The following is a 16,885-nucleotide window of genomic DNA, read 5'->3' as shown; positions in this document are numbered from 1 at the left end:
GTCGCACATCAATTGGATGCACCTAAAATGGTCACTGACTGTATTGGAAACTCACAGGCCTTAAATTCCCAGCTGTGCGTCTGCATTACTGTGTGTCTGCATTGAGCCTTATGCCGATTCTGCCAAGGTGTGGGCAGCTGTACCTACGCAAACCTGGACCTTTTATGCAGTATTTCCTCTCAAAAAAATGTAATGCAAGAAAGAAAGAAAGAAAGAAAGAAAGAAAGAAAGAAAGAAAGAAAGAAAGAAGAGCCTACAAAAACTAAGCCATAGCCATGGTTCCAGTACATAACTAACTTTAAACAAACTACACTCTCACTGTCAAGACTGACAAATCACAAAACCCAGGGCTGGATTAACCATTAAGCAAAATAAGCATGTGCTTAGGGCATCAAGGGGGGGGGGCACCACAGAAATTTTCCGTTGCCGGATTTACCATGGACCAGCAACTCCACTTTTCAGTTTACAAATTCTGTGACAAAATCAGTCTAAATTAAAGCACAAAAGCACAGGATTCAGCTGTATGATAGTACTGAAATTGTTTCTATCATGGAATAAAGTGGAAGTATACAAAAACAAACATTATTTTCCATCTTACTGTAGGTTTTGTTTAATTTCGAAAAATAAAAATTTATTTTATAGTTTATTTTTATATATATTTTGAATTAGATATATATGGGGGCACCAAAAGCTTTTAAGTGCTTAGGGCCTCAAAAGGTCTTAATTCAGACCTGACAAAACTTCTATTAAAACTGAGGAAGCATGACTAGTGGTGTCTAACAGATTAAAAGCACCTTCCTATGCTCAATGGAAGTTCTAAGATGACATCATGTACAAGGAGCATACCGTCATTGTGCCAACTCTATAAATGGGAACCTGCAAATTTCCTATATCTGCCCCCCTGTACTGATCCCGTTCATTTCAAGGAACCTAATGAGAGTTGCTGGGCATTTAAACACATGCCATCCCTGTTTCTGTGAATTCTAAAGGAAGATTTTAAATTAGGATTGACTCATTCCCCTTCATTCTCATTCCTCTGTTCACACAATCAAATTCTAGATTCAGCTTGAGTTTAAACTAGAAGCAACAAAGGTCAAAGAATAGGTTGAGCCTATCAACAGAAAATAACTGAGAGGAAAGTTATAGCTTCCTACATAAGAAATTCTACCAAATGAAGATCTGCCCTTTTTTCCCAGTTGAAAGCCTCTGAAGTAGAGGCTACTACAATTACTGGGTACTCTTTTTGCTCTGAAACCACCTGTAGGAAGGAACACCAGTATACCAATCTTACTCTGTTTCCCTTTTAATTCTAAATCACCTTCTTGTTGAATGCTTGATATTATGTGCTCTGTTCTACTGAGTGCATGTAAAGACTTATCAGAGCAATTAATTGGAACATTTTGAAATAGGTTATTGGCAGAAAATGCTGACTTGGCAAAATGAGCTTACCTGCTGACCCTCCATACCCCTAATTCTTTTGTAAGCAGTGCTCAGTTGAAACCCAAGGAACACATACCTGCAATTGCAACCCAGTTCCTGTGCATACACACAAGAGGGTGCATGGAACTAGGTGTGTTTTACATCTAATTTGACACTGCTGCGGAGAGTCGCCAGCAAATTCCCTCTGGCATAAACAAGCACAGCCTTAGCTTTAATTAATATACAGTCACACCTTGGCTCCCGAACGCCTTGCAAGTTGAACATTTTGGCTCTCGAACACCGCAAACCCGGAAGTGAGTGTTTCGGTTTGTGAACGTTCTTTGGAACCTGAACATCCGACGCAGCTTCCGATCATCTGCAGGAGCTTCCTGCAGCCAAGTGGAAGCTGCGCCTTGGTTTCTGAATGTTTTGGAAGTCGAATGGACTTCCAGAATGGATTCCATTCGACTTCCGAGGTACCACTGTACGTCCATTGGGCTTCATCTGCACTATACATTTAAAGCCATATCATACCACTTTAAACAGCTATAGCTTCCCCCAAAGTATCCTTGGAATTGCAGTTTGTTACAGGTGCTGAGCTGCTTTAGAGAATCTTAAGAAACCACAGTTCCCAGGATTCTTGGGCCTGAAGCTATAACTGTTGAAGTGGAATATGAGACCTTTAAATGCATAGTGTGGATATGACCCATCCTCCTGCAGCGGTCAATGAGTGTCCTCCTTATCTGGCACCTTACTCTTTCCCCAGCACATTGATTCAGGGAACTGAGCTCTGTGACTTGCTGGGTCCCCTACAGTAGCTTAAAATGGGTTAAATATTAATATAGCAAGTTTTAGTGCAATTTTTAAGAACCAGGTGGACATGCACTGTTGCAGTCAAAAAGGGGAGATGCCTCAGACATTATTACTATTACTATTACTGTTACTATTATTACTATTACTATTACTACTATTTAAATATGTATACTGCCCTATACCCATAGAACTCAGGGTGGTTCACAACATAAAATTACAATTTTGTTACAAAATACGTAACAAAAATAAAAACAAAAACAAGCCAAGAATCCACTCTTCCACAGCACATTTAAAGGGACATCAGATGTCAGTCAGCCAAAGGGCCCTCCTATAATAATTCTCCTTTGGCTGATCCTCTTGTCCTAAGCATGATCTCTCTGTGTGTCAGTGTCTTTAGCCAGGACAAACCAATTCCTGTGTGGGCTCATTCTTTCCTTCCTGCAGTGTGAATTGCATATTGTCTCTTACACTGCACAACAGTCCTCTCACCGGATTCTGCTGCCGCTTTATGCATGGTGACTGCTTTTAAAATGACTGTGTGCTCTTTGCATGTATACTCATTTTGTCCCTGCGGCTTCCTTTGCTGCCCACAGAATGATGTGGAGAGATGCACAGAGTGCGATGAACGTATCAGAAGAGTTATCTGGTTTTGGCCAGTTCAGTTTGTAAACAATGGTATTACAATTTGAGAGTGTGTGCATATCGTTGTTCACAGTTATTTACTTTTTAGGAGAAAGCACTAAGGCAGTATCTCTGAGTGGATTTAGTCTGCAAATAGCCCTAAATCTACATTTGAAAGACCTGAGCAGAGATTCTGAACCCAAGTACCTCTTATCAAAAGAACTGCATCTGGTGTTCCCAGCTGACGAACAGGAAACAGCAGACACATGCTGAACTATGTGTAAAGGCAGCAGTACAAAACCTTCCTATTGGCTGCTGGTGCTGCTGCACGCTGTTGCTGAGCAAACATTAAGACAAATGCTTGAGGTTACCACTGGCTCAGATCATGTTAGCTTGTTTGTTCTCTGGAAGGAAGGGGGGAGGGGACAGACAGTTGTGGCTACTTACATCTAAAGCATGGCAGACTGTGAGTCTCGTCAACTCTCTGTGCTACAAAGAAAACACTAATGAGATTGCTATAGGCATTTGTTGCTATGTAACTCCCACAGAATAAAACAGGGAGCTATCTTTTAGTCGACCAACTTTTATGGGTGCTAAAGATCACCTAATGTAGATTAATTGCCCCATAGCTATTCTGCTGCATTCATAGTCGGAGTCTTCCCAGACACTAACTTTCTTTCAGGAGGGCAGCACAGACATCATACATCTGCTCAGATGATACTGCTTCAGTTCCAAATAAATCACAATTTCCCAGGGATCGGTCTGTTTACTATGGTTACTTGAGGGTTTTCTCTCCCCGCACCCACCCACAAGCACAGTTTTCTGTGGGAAAGATTATGCAGTAGTGTCACAGGCACCTATTGGATTGTATTTTGTGATGTAACTTCCAAGCCAGCCAATAGCTCCTGTTTTCCAGTATGCACCTTTCTTTCTAAACATTTTCATGGTGCCTGCAACCCCATTCACATAATAAAACTATGTTGACTGAAAACCTGGGAGGGATAGAGTGGTATTGTGCTTGAGGCCTCAACCCAATTACAGCATACCCAGAAGATTGGGACAAAGTGAGAAGGCATGATCCCACTCCCCATGCTCAGTCAATGCAGCTTCGTATGAGCAGACTGTGTGTGCTTGCCCTAGTCTCCATCAAAGCACATACTGGATGCAGCCTTTGGAGTTATGAAAACTCCAAAGGCTGCATCCAGTACTCTCTGTCTGCTAGTGCAAGGGCTCTTGCACCAGTACACGAGTGAGTTTTAATGTTGCACAACAGGGGACTCCAATGCAGTAGATGCACTAGCAGAAACTCATTGTGCAACGGATCACACAACAAGGGGCTCATCCATGCTTTCCTTTCCCCCTTGATATCTTCTGTTTGTCCCATGATTTCTAGCACGGGTCCAATAGGTTTCTCTTTCATTCTGCTGCTTTCCCTGGGGAAAGCCCACTGTTTACCGAACAAATGTCAATTCACAGAAACCCCAACTGATGCTTTATCTTATTCAGCAGTAAACCACAGGTTTTCTCAAGGAAAGTGGCAGGACAGAACAAAAACCTCCCAAACCCGTGCCTAGGAACCACAGGACAAACAGAAGAGTGCATGATCCCCAAATTACCAACAACTTGCTTATGCATTCTCTTGCAGTACAAAACGAAACATTTCGCCTCTGGAACAAGCATACTACCAAGTGATTTTAACATAGATTACATTGCATGTCACCCCAGGTTTCCCAGGAAAACAAGGCTAGCCCCACCCTCTTCCTTTTTATTATTTTAAATATAAAAAAATTCAAATAAAACCCCAAGTACACAACTTATAAACAATCACTAAATATAAAAAACACATTTAACTATTAAATACAGTCGTATCTTGGTTCTCGAACGCCTTGCAACTCAAACATTTTGGCTCCTGAATGCCGCAAGCCAGGAAGTGAGTGTTCCTGTTTGTGAACGTTCTTTGGAACCTGAATGTCTGACGCGGCTTCTGCGGCTTCCAACTGAGTACAGCTGTACCACATGGCAGCTTTAGGGACTGAATACAGGCCCCTTTGGCAGGCACTTTTGATCATAAAAGGTACAACAACTTCATAGTTGGAATGTAAAATTCAACAGCATGTGATAACTTTTCAAATCAGCTGATAAGCAACCAAAGGACATATTTAGTTGTGGAACAGAAGAAAACTAAAATAAAAACTAAAGTTACACCCTCCCTTTTGCACATATGCTGGACTTTCTCTTTATTACTATTTACAGAGCTCTTGTTTTGGTTTCTCTTTCATGCAGGGTACCTGACTTCACCAGAAATCCCCTTAACTGCCAATGCAACATCAACAGGGAATTTTCTCCACAATGCATTCTGCTCTGAGCGCAAGCAACTTTAAAAGTAAACAGTTCTCAGATGAGCTGTATCAACTGTTCACGTGTCCCAAGTTTTAAAAACAGCTGTGGTGTGTATTTACTCAATGACATACTGAAACTTTTGGACTTGTTGCTATTGCCTGCAACACAGTTTATTTTGAATTGGCATTTTCTTGAAACAAATAATATTTTGGATTCATATTACAGTGGAGAACAACAACAAACAAACAAACAAACAAACAACTCAACATGCCTCCCATTAACAGTGATTTTTGCTCTTTCGCTTTTGTTGTTTGTGTGTTTCAGCTCAACCTTTAAGATCTCTGTAGGTTGTATTACAAATTTTGATTTGATTCTACCAGATTGTAGAATTATGTTTAAGAGGAACTGATCAAAGCAGGGAGATGTCTTCTTTTTGGAACTGCACCTACTTTGATGCTTTTTGAAAAGAGCTGTAAAGCTGCAAATGCAGTTTAGGATTCAGTGCATTTATTTCTGTGGTTGGCTTCCTCCTTTGTTTGCAGTGCACTGATATCTTGCATTTTTCACTCCATATATCAGGTGAAGTGGCCTAGTTTTTCTTAATGTGCTTTGAAACTACTAACTATGCATTCATTCAATTAAAAGTACATTCACTCACCCTTTATCTCCCTTTTAAGCAGAATTCATTTTGGAACTCTTAAAAAACTGCTTCATGAAGGACAGGGAGGTGGGTTTGTGACATCCCTAGTTTCAGCATCAGCTGTTTTCTGTTTCACTGAGAAAAGACTTCTACAGCTAGCAGGTCACCACTCAAATTATTTATGTCTCTATACATTTCAAGATATTTACCAGTTTGATTTATCACAAACTGTTCTGAACACTGTAGGCTGAAGTCACATTTCAGAAGTTTCAACATAAAAGGAACAAGTTCAGCGATGATAGATGTAAAGTTGAATAGCTGAATAAGTCAAATTGCTGTGCGCTGTAATGTTGAGAATGATTGGGAGGTATCTGTGTTGTCCCAAAAGCTATTAAATCAAATGTGAAGAAGCAGCGTTGAGGGTATATCAGAACTATTCCTTTCCCACCACAAGAAAATGTGATGCCAAATGTTATCTTGACTATGTTGCATGAATCAAGAATATGTGAGTTTTCATGTTCAGGATATGCAAAGAAAGGATAAGAAAACAACGTATAAGCTGTCCTGCCTGAGCTCCAGTAAATGAGAACAAATATCAAGTGAGTCTTGTAAGACAGCTGACAGGTTACAAAAATGTCCTTTAAGAATGATAATGTAAATCTGTTCCATCTAACTTTATCGGTTAAAGCAGTTTAGAATTGTTTTATTTGTCTTTTATACAGAAAAATAGGATTTTTGAAAAAAAAATCAAATACATTTGTAAGGCAAAACTCAGCTAAATTTTACTTAGAGTAAATCTACTGAAATTAATAGACCTAGCTTTGTCATCTTTGTTAATATCAATGGGATTACTTGGAGTAAAACTTAGCTGAATACCACCCACAGAGTTTAATTGTCCAAGTGGGCAAAACTGAAAAATCACTCCTGATGAGATTCTGAGTGTGTTTGTGGTTGGTACTGCTAGTCTCTAAATTACAACAGCTGAGTGATAGTCAACATCGACCCTACTCAGAGTAGACCCGCTGAAATCAATGGTCATAAGTAGCATAAGTCCCTTAAGTTCAATGAAATCTACTTTGATTATGACCTGGGTATCACCCATTGTTATTAAATGAATGTGTGATCAGCCTATATTCACAGCAACTCAATGATTTCTATTTTTGTCAGCTATAAAATGTTCAGGTTTTGATATCATTCCAAGAACAGGAATGCTGGGCAAACATCTCTCTCACACACATAAACAGACACACTGGAAATATTTCTGAGTATCTCTGATTTAACATGCATACACTGGGGGGGAAGGTACACAATCATTTGCAGGGGGGAAAGTATATAGCATTCTGTCCCAGGAGTATGATATTGCTACCACACCTAGTCTTTGGTAGTGTTTAAGGTGTCACAAGACTTGTTTTTGGTGCAACAGACTAATAACTGGAAGTTCCCCCTGGAAGTTAAAACCACCACATATCATCTAATATTTAAACATCTCTTTGTGTGCAGTGATCACACAGCTAAATGCACATCTTTTCCAGCTCCACATCTAACACTTTACGCACTGAGAGTTGCATCCAGGTCAGAGCCCCACTGTGGTCAGTTAAGATGAATGCAGGTGTAGATGTCCACCCACTCAAGTACCTAGGATTTGATTGCAGGAAGCTTGTGCCAGATATGGAATCATTGCATCATGCATGGGTGTTCCACTCATCCAGAAATACTGTATGCTGCAACCATTCTAAAATTAAATGCTAAATTGTTCTTCTTCACAATCTAAAAATGGCTACAGTTTCAATCAGCAAAAACACACTTCTTTCCTCATGTAGACGTCAACATAGTATTTCTGTAACAAGGTAGCATTTCTATTTTAAACATTTTTGAGGCACAACTCACTGATTATTGCCTGGGTTTGTTTGGGGTTTTTTTTTTTTTTTTTAGGAAGGGAGGTTCCTCTTTTTCCCCCTTGCCTTGATGGTGGTAAATATTTGCAAAGTTATAAAAAACTCTCAGGAGAAATACTACAGGATTATTTTTTCACTGTAACCCCATGCTCTCAATGAACGAAGGACTTATTCCCACAATGAAAGTAGTACTTAGCAACGCTGTCTACAGAATAGCATCAATGTATCTGCAGCACTACCTTATACAAGACAAATGGGTAGAGGAACTCTGTTCTGCTGCCTGTTGTCTGCATTTCTATTGCACCTGCTTACTGAAGAAAAGTAGATATCTGCCAGCATAACTGTAGTAGCTAAAAGGCCTTTAGAAAGGCATGTAAATCACTTGTATCTGCTCTCTCTTTCCTCCACTTCTTCAGTTTCTGTGCTACCTAACACAGTTTTGCTCCGCTGTTTTGCCACACCTGGTCATAGTGATGAACAATTTGTTGTGCTGGCACATCACGGCCAATTCTTGATATAGATATAGTTGTTTCAGTGATGGTGTTATATGTCTTTATGTTGGCTTTTATATTTAGTTAGCTACCTTGAGGGTCTTCATTGAAGCGGGAAAGCAGAAGACATTTCAAAGTGCTATTAGCAGTGTCACAGCATTGTCACAGTAGCCCTTCTGATGTCACTATAATTTGCAAGTAACTGCTTCATTGTACAAATTTGTGCAGCTGGTAATGCTCAGCTATACTACTGGGCACCATTCCCCCCCAGAAGTCCTTCTCTGGGTTGGAATACTAAATGGGATTCTATATGTGCATATTGAGACTGGGCACTCAAAGCCAGCAGCTGTATAATCACATGCACAAAAGACTTAAGCAGTGCTCTTCATGAAATGAGAGCCCTTTACAAACAAACGACTATCCCCACACATAGATTAAGCATGTGGAGAGGGGAGCAGAAGCACGAGTTCTGCTCTTCATTTCACATAGATCAACCTTGTCATTGTGCATTCAGCATAATATCTGAAAAACAAAGCCTACACATGTAGGCATACACACGTAGCCTCTTACATGACTAGAAGTCCTGAGCAACTGGTATTGTTGATTGCATGGAGAGCCCATAAACCCAAAGCTAAAATGCATTTTTGTATGCTATGTTTCAAAAATATATGCAGTTCTATGCACATCCCACCTTAGTATATGCAGGAGAATATTCCTCATTGGCCATGAATATGGCAGCCGATAAACCATAATAAGGTCCCCACACCAACTTGCCTACTTCCCCACTGAGCAGGCCCCTAATAGTCTGGGGTAGGTGGTAAATCTCCCATCGGTCAACCAATAGGGCAGCCTGTTCCAGGTCGCCCTCCTAAATGCACCAGGGGTGAGCAGGGCACACACACCCTGTGCCCAGCCCCAATTGGATTGCGGGCAAGCATATAGAGGGTCCAGCATGAACAGGTGGAGGGCAGCCCCAAGCAGTCATTCCCTCCACTGACCATGCAAGAAGTTGGTGATTCTCTCTTTCCAGCTGAGGTTGCACCATGTGGCAACCTCTGCCTCCCTACCCCGGAGCCCCGGGGAACAGATATTCATTTTCAGCTTGTAGTCCCTTGACAGGGTGAGTATCAGTTGCTCCAACAGCAATTTAAAGGGGAAAAAATGTGGCAGCAAAAAATCTTACATATTTCACTTTTAAATCGGATAAACAATGTTCTATGGATTATACCTTAGGCCTTCACAATAAATCCCCTTAATGCAACAGGGTGGGGGTGGGATATTGCTTGCTAATTTCATTGATGTCTCTAAACTTCTGTAATTGGAGATTGAATAAAAGATTGACTCTCTCTCTATATATATATATATAGGTTACAGGATGGCTTTTATGTTAAAGGATTTCTATTTTGGGATAATGCCCAAAAGAACATACAAGGGTGTGACCCTCTGATTGACAACTGATGAACACACAGGTTAATCAAGTAAGTGCCCGTCACTTAAAATGTCACACAAGTGGAGCCTTTCAAAATGATTGAAAGCTGCTTTTTGAAGTTCAAGCTGTTGCCTTTATCTAATTAAAGTCTTAACAATTTGAGTCGTGACTGAGCCATTATTACCCACTTTAATGTTCTTCTTGGTACCAAGATACAAAAAACCCCATCAAGTTGTGCTTTTTTTAGTGTGCAGTTGGGGGAAAATAACACAGTCAGAAAGCTGATAACATGCAGTTTGAAAAATGGGGTGGGGGACTGGATTCACCTAACTAATCAAGTTAGCACAAGCCCTGTATATGAGGACTTCTGCAACAGGCCTCCCCCCCTCCACTTGCCCCCCAAATTGGGTTTCATGGGATTGAGAGAACTCCAACAGTGTGTAGGAGAAGGAGAGAGAGAATGGTTCCTTCTGGCAAGTTACAATTGTGTGGCACTTAATCCCATTCATTAGGTGCATGTGTTTAAAAAGCACTTAAATGACAGGAAATTTCAGGGACAGTATGCACACAAATTATATTAGGGTAGAATTTGCTCCGTTTCTGTACTTCAGTTGCCAGACCCTCCTTTTCTTCACCTCCATCTTTGGGCATTAAAGTTTCATTGCATCCTTGCAAATACCCTGAAAGCATTTCTGTTTTTGCACCTTATACCTATCTCACACTGTGCTCCTTTTTTGCAGTCGGTGCAAAACAGATTGAGGCCACAACTCCATCAATGGTGGCACATTACGATAGATGTAAAGATGGAAGTTTTCTAGGTCGTATCCATGTAAGTTCTAGTCAACACAAGGTAAGGGGCAGGACAAAGTGTGACTGTTGCCCAGATTTCAAAGTGTGCCCACTGGTTCCAAAATGCTGGCAAGTCCTGCAATATGGCATCTCAGCAGACGGAAGCAACTGAAAATCCTTAAAATGCTTCACAAATAAGTCCCAGCACGCCTTTGATAGTTTCACAGGTTATTAATAGGAGGCTATGCAGTTCTTCTAACAAACTAGAACAACATTGCCAGATAGCATTCTGCAGATGCAATGTTGGCAGTGAAATAAGATTTCTTTGCTGCCAATACCGCCACAGAGCATGCTCTCAAACAGGCTCTAAGCCATGTTTGGTTGGATCTGACCCAAGTCTTCTGCCATCTGCACTCCAGCATATTCCCAGCTGCTTAATGTTCAAGAATGAGGGGACTGTATGGGTGAGCATGTTGCATTTTGAGACAATGTTGGTCCATCCAACTCAGTATTTCCTGCACTGGCTAGCAGCATCCCACACAGGAGTCTTTCATAGTCATATACCTGAAAATGCCAGATTGACATGGAGATCTTCTGCATGCAAAAGCACAAGCACTCCTAAAGTTAGGAGGCCCCACATGTCTCTTTATCACAGTTTTAGACATTTCCCTCATCCATAAACCCTCTCACTATGTCCAGTGCAGAATTGTTCCCTCTCTTTCCTTGTAGTATTCCCAGGGGTGGTATTCAGGTAAGTTTTATGCAGAGTGGATCCACTGGTATTAAAGAACATAACCATTAATTCCAATAGGTCCAATCTGAGTATAACTAGTTGAATACCACCCCAGTTAAATATATTGGACCATAACTATGTTTATACATTAAACATACATTTTTTAAAAACTATGCATAGCTTTCATGGTGCCCATGATGTTTTGAGTAACTCCAGCCAAAGTGAGGCTTTGGCATGGAAGCTGAAGTCCCCCAGGACAGAAAATCTAAAGATTTCCAACACCAGGCCGAACACCGCCTGCATGTGTCAGGCCACAAGGTGGGAAGATATTCAACAGATCATTTTGTTTACTTATCTAAGTATTTTTAGGTTGCTTTTCCGGGAAAATGCCCTCACAAGGGACTTACTAAATCTACGTTACAGAACAATAATAAAAAATAGAAAGAATAAAATCAAAACAGCTATTTAAAAACACAACACACTGGCAACAAATAAAGCCTTATTACTATAGCTCAGCTGGAATGTTTAAAAATTTTAACATCAGAATCATAAAGCCATCTATAAAAAAGAAGCTGGAACAGATGGGTTTTTAAAGCTTGCTTAAAACTTGAAGGGTGCATTCAAGTCCTGATTGTGGGCTTCCCATAGACATGTCATTGACTACTGTGAGAACATTATGTGGCACCAGATCAACCTTTGGCCTGATCCAGCAGAGCTCTTCTTTTGGTTTTAAGGCTGTTTTCCATGAAAAGGGAGTAGTCTAATATGACTACATCTGGAGATAAATAACTAATCTGCAACATAATAATACTTTTCAGACAACATATGAGATTAGCTATTTTGCATGTTGTTTGTTAGTTGAACATGAACAAAGTTTACTGGCTTACAGGAAACCTTTACTTGGTACGGTAAACAGAGATGACTGCAAGCTTAAAACGACTAACATGAAATGTCATTGTGGCGAACTGTTTCCAAGTTTTCAAAGGGGGCTTCCTTGTCAAGTAAAAAAGGGCTTCCCCTTTAAATGACCCATTTACTTAGGTTCCAGTCCCAGCTTGACAGACTGTTTGTAGTTTTATTAAGTTTATCTGGTTTTGAAAATATGAGCTGTTGGCAGCTTGCAATCTGTCTAAAAATAAATGTGCATGTTATCTTAATTTTTATTTTTTTAAAACCTATCCACAACTAATTGTAGAAGTGACAAAAAACCAAATCATTCCCTTTTGCTTCATAAGACCTCTTCTAAGCTCCATAGCCGAGGCCTAAAGATAGATCTAATTAATGCAATACCCAATATTGCATTATTTAGAGTATTAAAGGTAAAGGTACCCCTGACCATTAGGTCCAGTCGTTGCCGACTCTGGGGTTGCTGCGTTCATCTCGCTTTACTGGCCGAGGGAGACGGCGTACAGCTTCCGGGTCATGTGGCCAGCATAACTAAGCTGCTTCTGGCGAACCAGAGCAGTGCACAGAAACGCCGTTTACCTTCCTGCTGGAGCGGCACCTATTTATCTACTTGCACTTTGACATGCTTTTGAACTGCTAGGTTGGCAGGAGCTGGGACCGGGCAACGGGAGCTCACCCCGTCGCAGGGATTCAAACCGCCAACCTTCTGATCGGCAAGTCCTAGGCTCTGTGGTTTAACCCACAGTGCCACCCGCGTCCACCTTGAGAGTATTAGGAAATAAGAACAACAACAAAAAAATCATATATATATATAATATATATATTATTAGACTGGGAGACCAAAGATGAAATGGTCAAAGGCCATGGTGACACAATGGGCAATAGACATTGGACATAACATTGAAATTTCAGAATGGGAAAAGCAATGGAACCAAATTATGAACCTTTTGGCTTGCTACTTGATAAAGGACAACATGCAAAATATGGGGCTATCTGTTTAGCCCATTTTAGTGTTGGCTAAGTTCTAAAATCTTCTGGAGCTTTTAACTATGTACTTTTTTCTGACTGACGGTCGAATAAAAAGGATGATGATAAGATATGTATAAGAGAGGGTCCAAATTGTGGTGGAAGTGTTCAGAGGTGGAGGGATCTTTTATACAAATGTAGCGGTTCTGTAAACATGCAAGATTATTGGGAGATGCTCTACGATGAGCTAAAAAAGATTTTCAAATTTACATTCCCCAGAAAACCTGAAGCCTTCTTATTGGCAATAACTGGTGATGAGATACCAAAGAAGATACACAGCCTATTTCTTCATGCAACAGCAGTGGCCAGAATAGTGTATTCTAGAAACTGGGGGGGGGGGGAGGGATCCCAAGAAAGAACAATGGCTATACAAACTGATAAAATTTGGAAACATGGTGGCCAAAATAAGGAACCAGGATGAGAAACAGATAAGGGGTGAGTGGGAAAGCCTTGGAGAATATTTAAAAAGTTATGATACTGATACTAACGTACAAGTAGGGGTAATTTCACGAGCAACAGGTAACAACAATGAAGGAAATGAAAGGAGAAAAATATTTGTGTGGGGAAATTAACGGATATGCAGGAAAGTAAGGTATATCTAGAATGCCACAGAGTGTTGGATTGGGAAGTCTGTAGAGAAATTTTGTATGGTGGAAAATGTATGATGTGTGAATAGAAAAATGGAAAATGCATTAAAAAATAGACCTAATTAATGCAGTTTGTATCAGTGTATGCTGTTTATAGTGCAACAACAGGGTCATATAGTTTTGCAAATAGCAAGTTTCAGGGGATATGCATTTCTAAGTATCCAGTGCAGTTTAAATATGGAATTAAATGTTTTTATTGGAGAATATTACAAAGCTGTTGGTATTATTCTAAAACACTGATGGGAAATGTCTAGCGCACAAGCCTACTTAGGCCTGGCACAGGTCCAAATTTGGCCTTCCAGGCCATTCCCCACAAACCACGCTTTCCTGCCCCACATCTGTCATCAGGTGCAGGACAGGTGTAGATATGGCTACAAATGAACAATCAGAAGCCTTAAATGAGCTCCTAACTGTTTCTTTGCAGGTAGTGCTCCCTCCCTCCTCCCCACCCCAACCTAAAATATCTTACTATTCCAATAAGAGGTTATGATAATTCAGTCTGCTCAGTTGTGTTCCTCTTGCTAAACAAGCCCAGAAGACACACTGCTGCAGAGTAAACACTGTAATTCCTGTTATGTTATATAAGAACCTGCTGGCATTCATTTGAAGAATCAAGGTTAGGAAAGGCTGACCTATGTCACGAGTAAAATATTAAAACTGTCCCTCACTGATGCCTGACTGGCAGAATAGAGACAGGATGACAAGTATATACTGAATTGTGAAATCAAGTTAATGATACAGGCTGCTTTCTTAGACCCACTTCTCTGAGAACTTGGTGGGACTTATGTATGAGTAAAGATGATTAAAACTTCGGCCACAGATAGCTTTGTGATGCACTATTAGCCACTTCATTAACTTTGCAAAATATTTTTGTTGGTTTTGCTGCAATATACAGTGGTACCTTGGTTCTCAAACGCCTTCATACTCAAACAACTTGGAACCCAAACACTGCAAACCCGGAAGGAAGCAAACTCTTTTCGGAAGCCAAACGTGCTCCGTTTTGAGTGTTACACTTCCATTTTGAGTGCCACACTTCCGATTTGAGTGCCACATTTCCATTTTGAGTGTTACACTACGGTCTGTCTGTTTTTGCTATTTATTTTGTGGTTTTGTGGCTCTCTCTTGTTTTGTTTTTGTGACTGGGTCTTGTGGAACCCAGTTCAGCTACTGATTGATTGATTGTGTTCCTGTAGTACATTGTTTATTGCTTTCATTTTATGGATCAATGGTCTCGTTGGATAGTAAAATTCATGTTAAATTGCTGTTTTAGGGGTTGCTTTTAAAATTCTAGAACGGATTAATCCATTTTGCATTACTTTCTATGGGAAAGTGTGCCTTGGTTTTGGAATGCTATGGTTTTGGAACGGACTTCGGGAACAGATTAAATTTGAGAACCAAGATACCACTGTATTAAACAGGGCCACCCCTGTGCAAATTAATTAACTTTGAAAGGGAACACAGAGAGAAGGAAAATTATTTGTAAGTATCTGTTGATGACTAAGATATGTGGACCTGTTGTGCACTATGTGGAAAAAATATACATGTGCCGTATTGGCCTGAATATAAGCCGCACTTTCCCCCCAGATTCTGATTGTGAAAAGTTAAAGTGTGGCTTATATTCACCACCTTACACGATCACTGCTGAAACAGCTGCCCAAGAGGTCCATCAGGGGTGCGGGACAATAGCATGCAACCCACCTGCGACTCCAAAGCCTCCCCCGAGCTGTCAAAAAGAAGGGGTAAAGGCTACTGGCAAAGCGGTACAGCTCCCTCCCCCGGAAGCAGCCACTCCCAAGCCTCCCCCAGCGCTGGCTTGGGAAGGTAGTGCCGGGAGGCAGTAGTGTCAGGAGGCAGGTGGGCAACGCACTCAGAACCAAGTGCCGGCGCTGGCTTGGGGAGCAGGGTGCTGAGCGCCAGCACCGGCCGCCCGCCTCTGTTCAGGGTGGCAGAGCCGGAAGGCAGGCCGCACCCACAAATAAGCCTTGAATTTTAAAGATGTGAATTATTTGCAGGTGCGCCTTATATTCGGGACAATACAGTATTTCAGTAGAGGACAAAGTGAATGGAAGACTTGTGCAAAATAAACCACTTGCAGAAGAGCAGAAAGTGAGAATGAATGTTGGAAGAGACTGAGGCAACTTTATGCATCACTAATCTCACTAACCCTTTCCTGGGTTTACATAATAACTTTACATTGCGGTAGTCTGGGGCATAATATGTTGTCAAAAGTTGTAGATTTTAGCCCGTGTCCTGCCTGAATCTTACTGTTTCATGAAAAGTACCTTTAGTAAAGTTAGCTAAATGGACTGGACAGTTTAAAAATCAGCAGCACACAAACAACCCATTAAGTGTTTATAGTCTGTGATACAGGGGAAATGAACAAGCATCCATTCAAATCTTGTTTTGAGTTTTTTTCATATATACTTACAGATCATTGTAGACCAGGCCATAGATCTGCGACAAGCTGTGATGATAGATTCCTCGAAGGATGATTAAAAGTAGAATCACCACAAAAGCCGGAAGACCCCAACCCAGGAGGAAAAACATTAGATAGCGTCTTTCTGTGTGCTCATCATTCATCACCAGGACATACCAGAAATTAACAGCCTAGGGAATAATGGAGAGTCCTGGGTCAATAGGTTTGATATGAACCACTAATTCTTGTGCAAAATAAAATACTCATAAATATGCATTGGTTTACTGCAAAAACTCAACCACACGTTTAAATATGCTGAAATAATATATATTTAAGGGTTTTCAGGATGGCAATTCACGTTTTCAGTCAGCACACAAGAGGTAAAGAAACAGACAAATGGCAACAAATTCATCTGCAAAGGATACATTTTGTGCAAGTTTCAAATGTTGACATCAAATATTGTAATATTATATTGTCCAGCCACAAACAGCTCATACTCTTCTCATTAATAAATGAATAGCATCCTAGTAAAATCCCATTTCAATAGCTTTAATATAAAGAGGTTATACAATTTCACCGTAAAGACACATGTTCTAAGGGCAAACTCTCCAAAACTCACCTCAGAAACATTAATTATCCAACTGAAAAAGATGAAATGTTTTTTCCCCAATCCAATCCAACAGAAGGCCACTCTTCCATCTCCAAACACCCCAAATATAT

General features: G+C 40.6%; 1 protein-coding gene across 3 annotated transcripts in view; it reads right to left on the bottom strand.

The window, feature by feature from the left end:
* Positions 1-16,885, bottom strand: part of ADGRV1 (adhesion G protein-coupled receptor V1) — a 247,800-nt gene that overhangs the window by 41,862 nt on the left and 189,053 nt on the right. For all 3 annotated transcript variants that reach the window (XM_082191331.1, XM_082191333.1, XM_082191332.1), the window contains one exon: positions 16,178-16,356. In XM_082191331.1, coding sequence (XP_082047457.1) covers positions 16,178-16,356 — 179 coding nt within the window. The remainder of the gene's footprint in view (positions 1-16,177; positions 16,357-16,885) is intronic.

This window comes from Podarcis vaucheri (assembly GCF_965113315.1).
Source record: "Podarcis vaucheri genome assembly, chromosome: 11".
In the NCBI taxonomy this organism is placed as follows: Eukaryota; Metazoa; Chordata; class Lepidosauria; order Squamata; family Lacertidae; genus Podarcis; species Podarcis vaucheri.
This window is presented reverse-complemented; position numbering and strand designations above follow the sequence as displayed.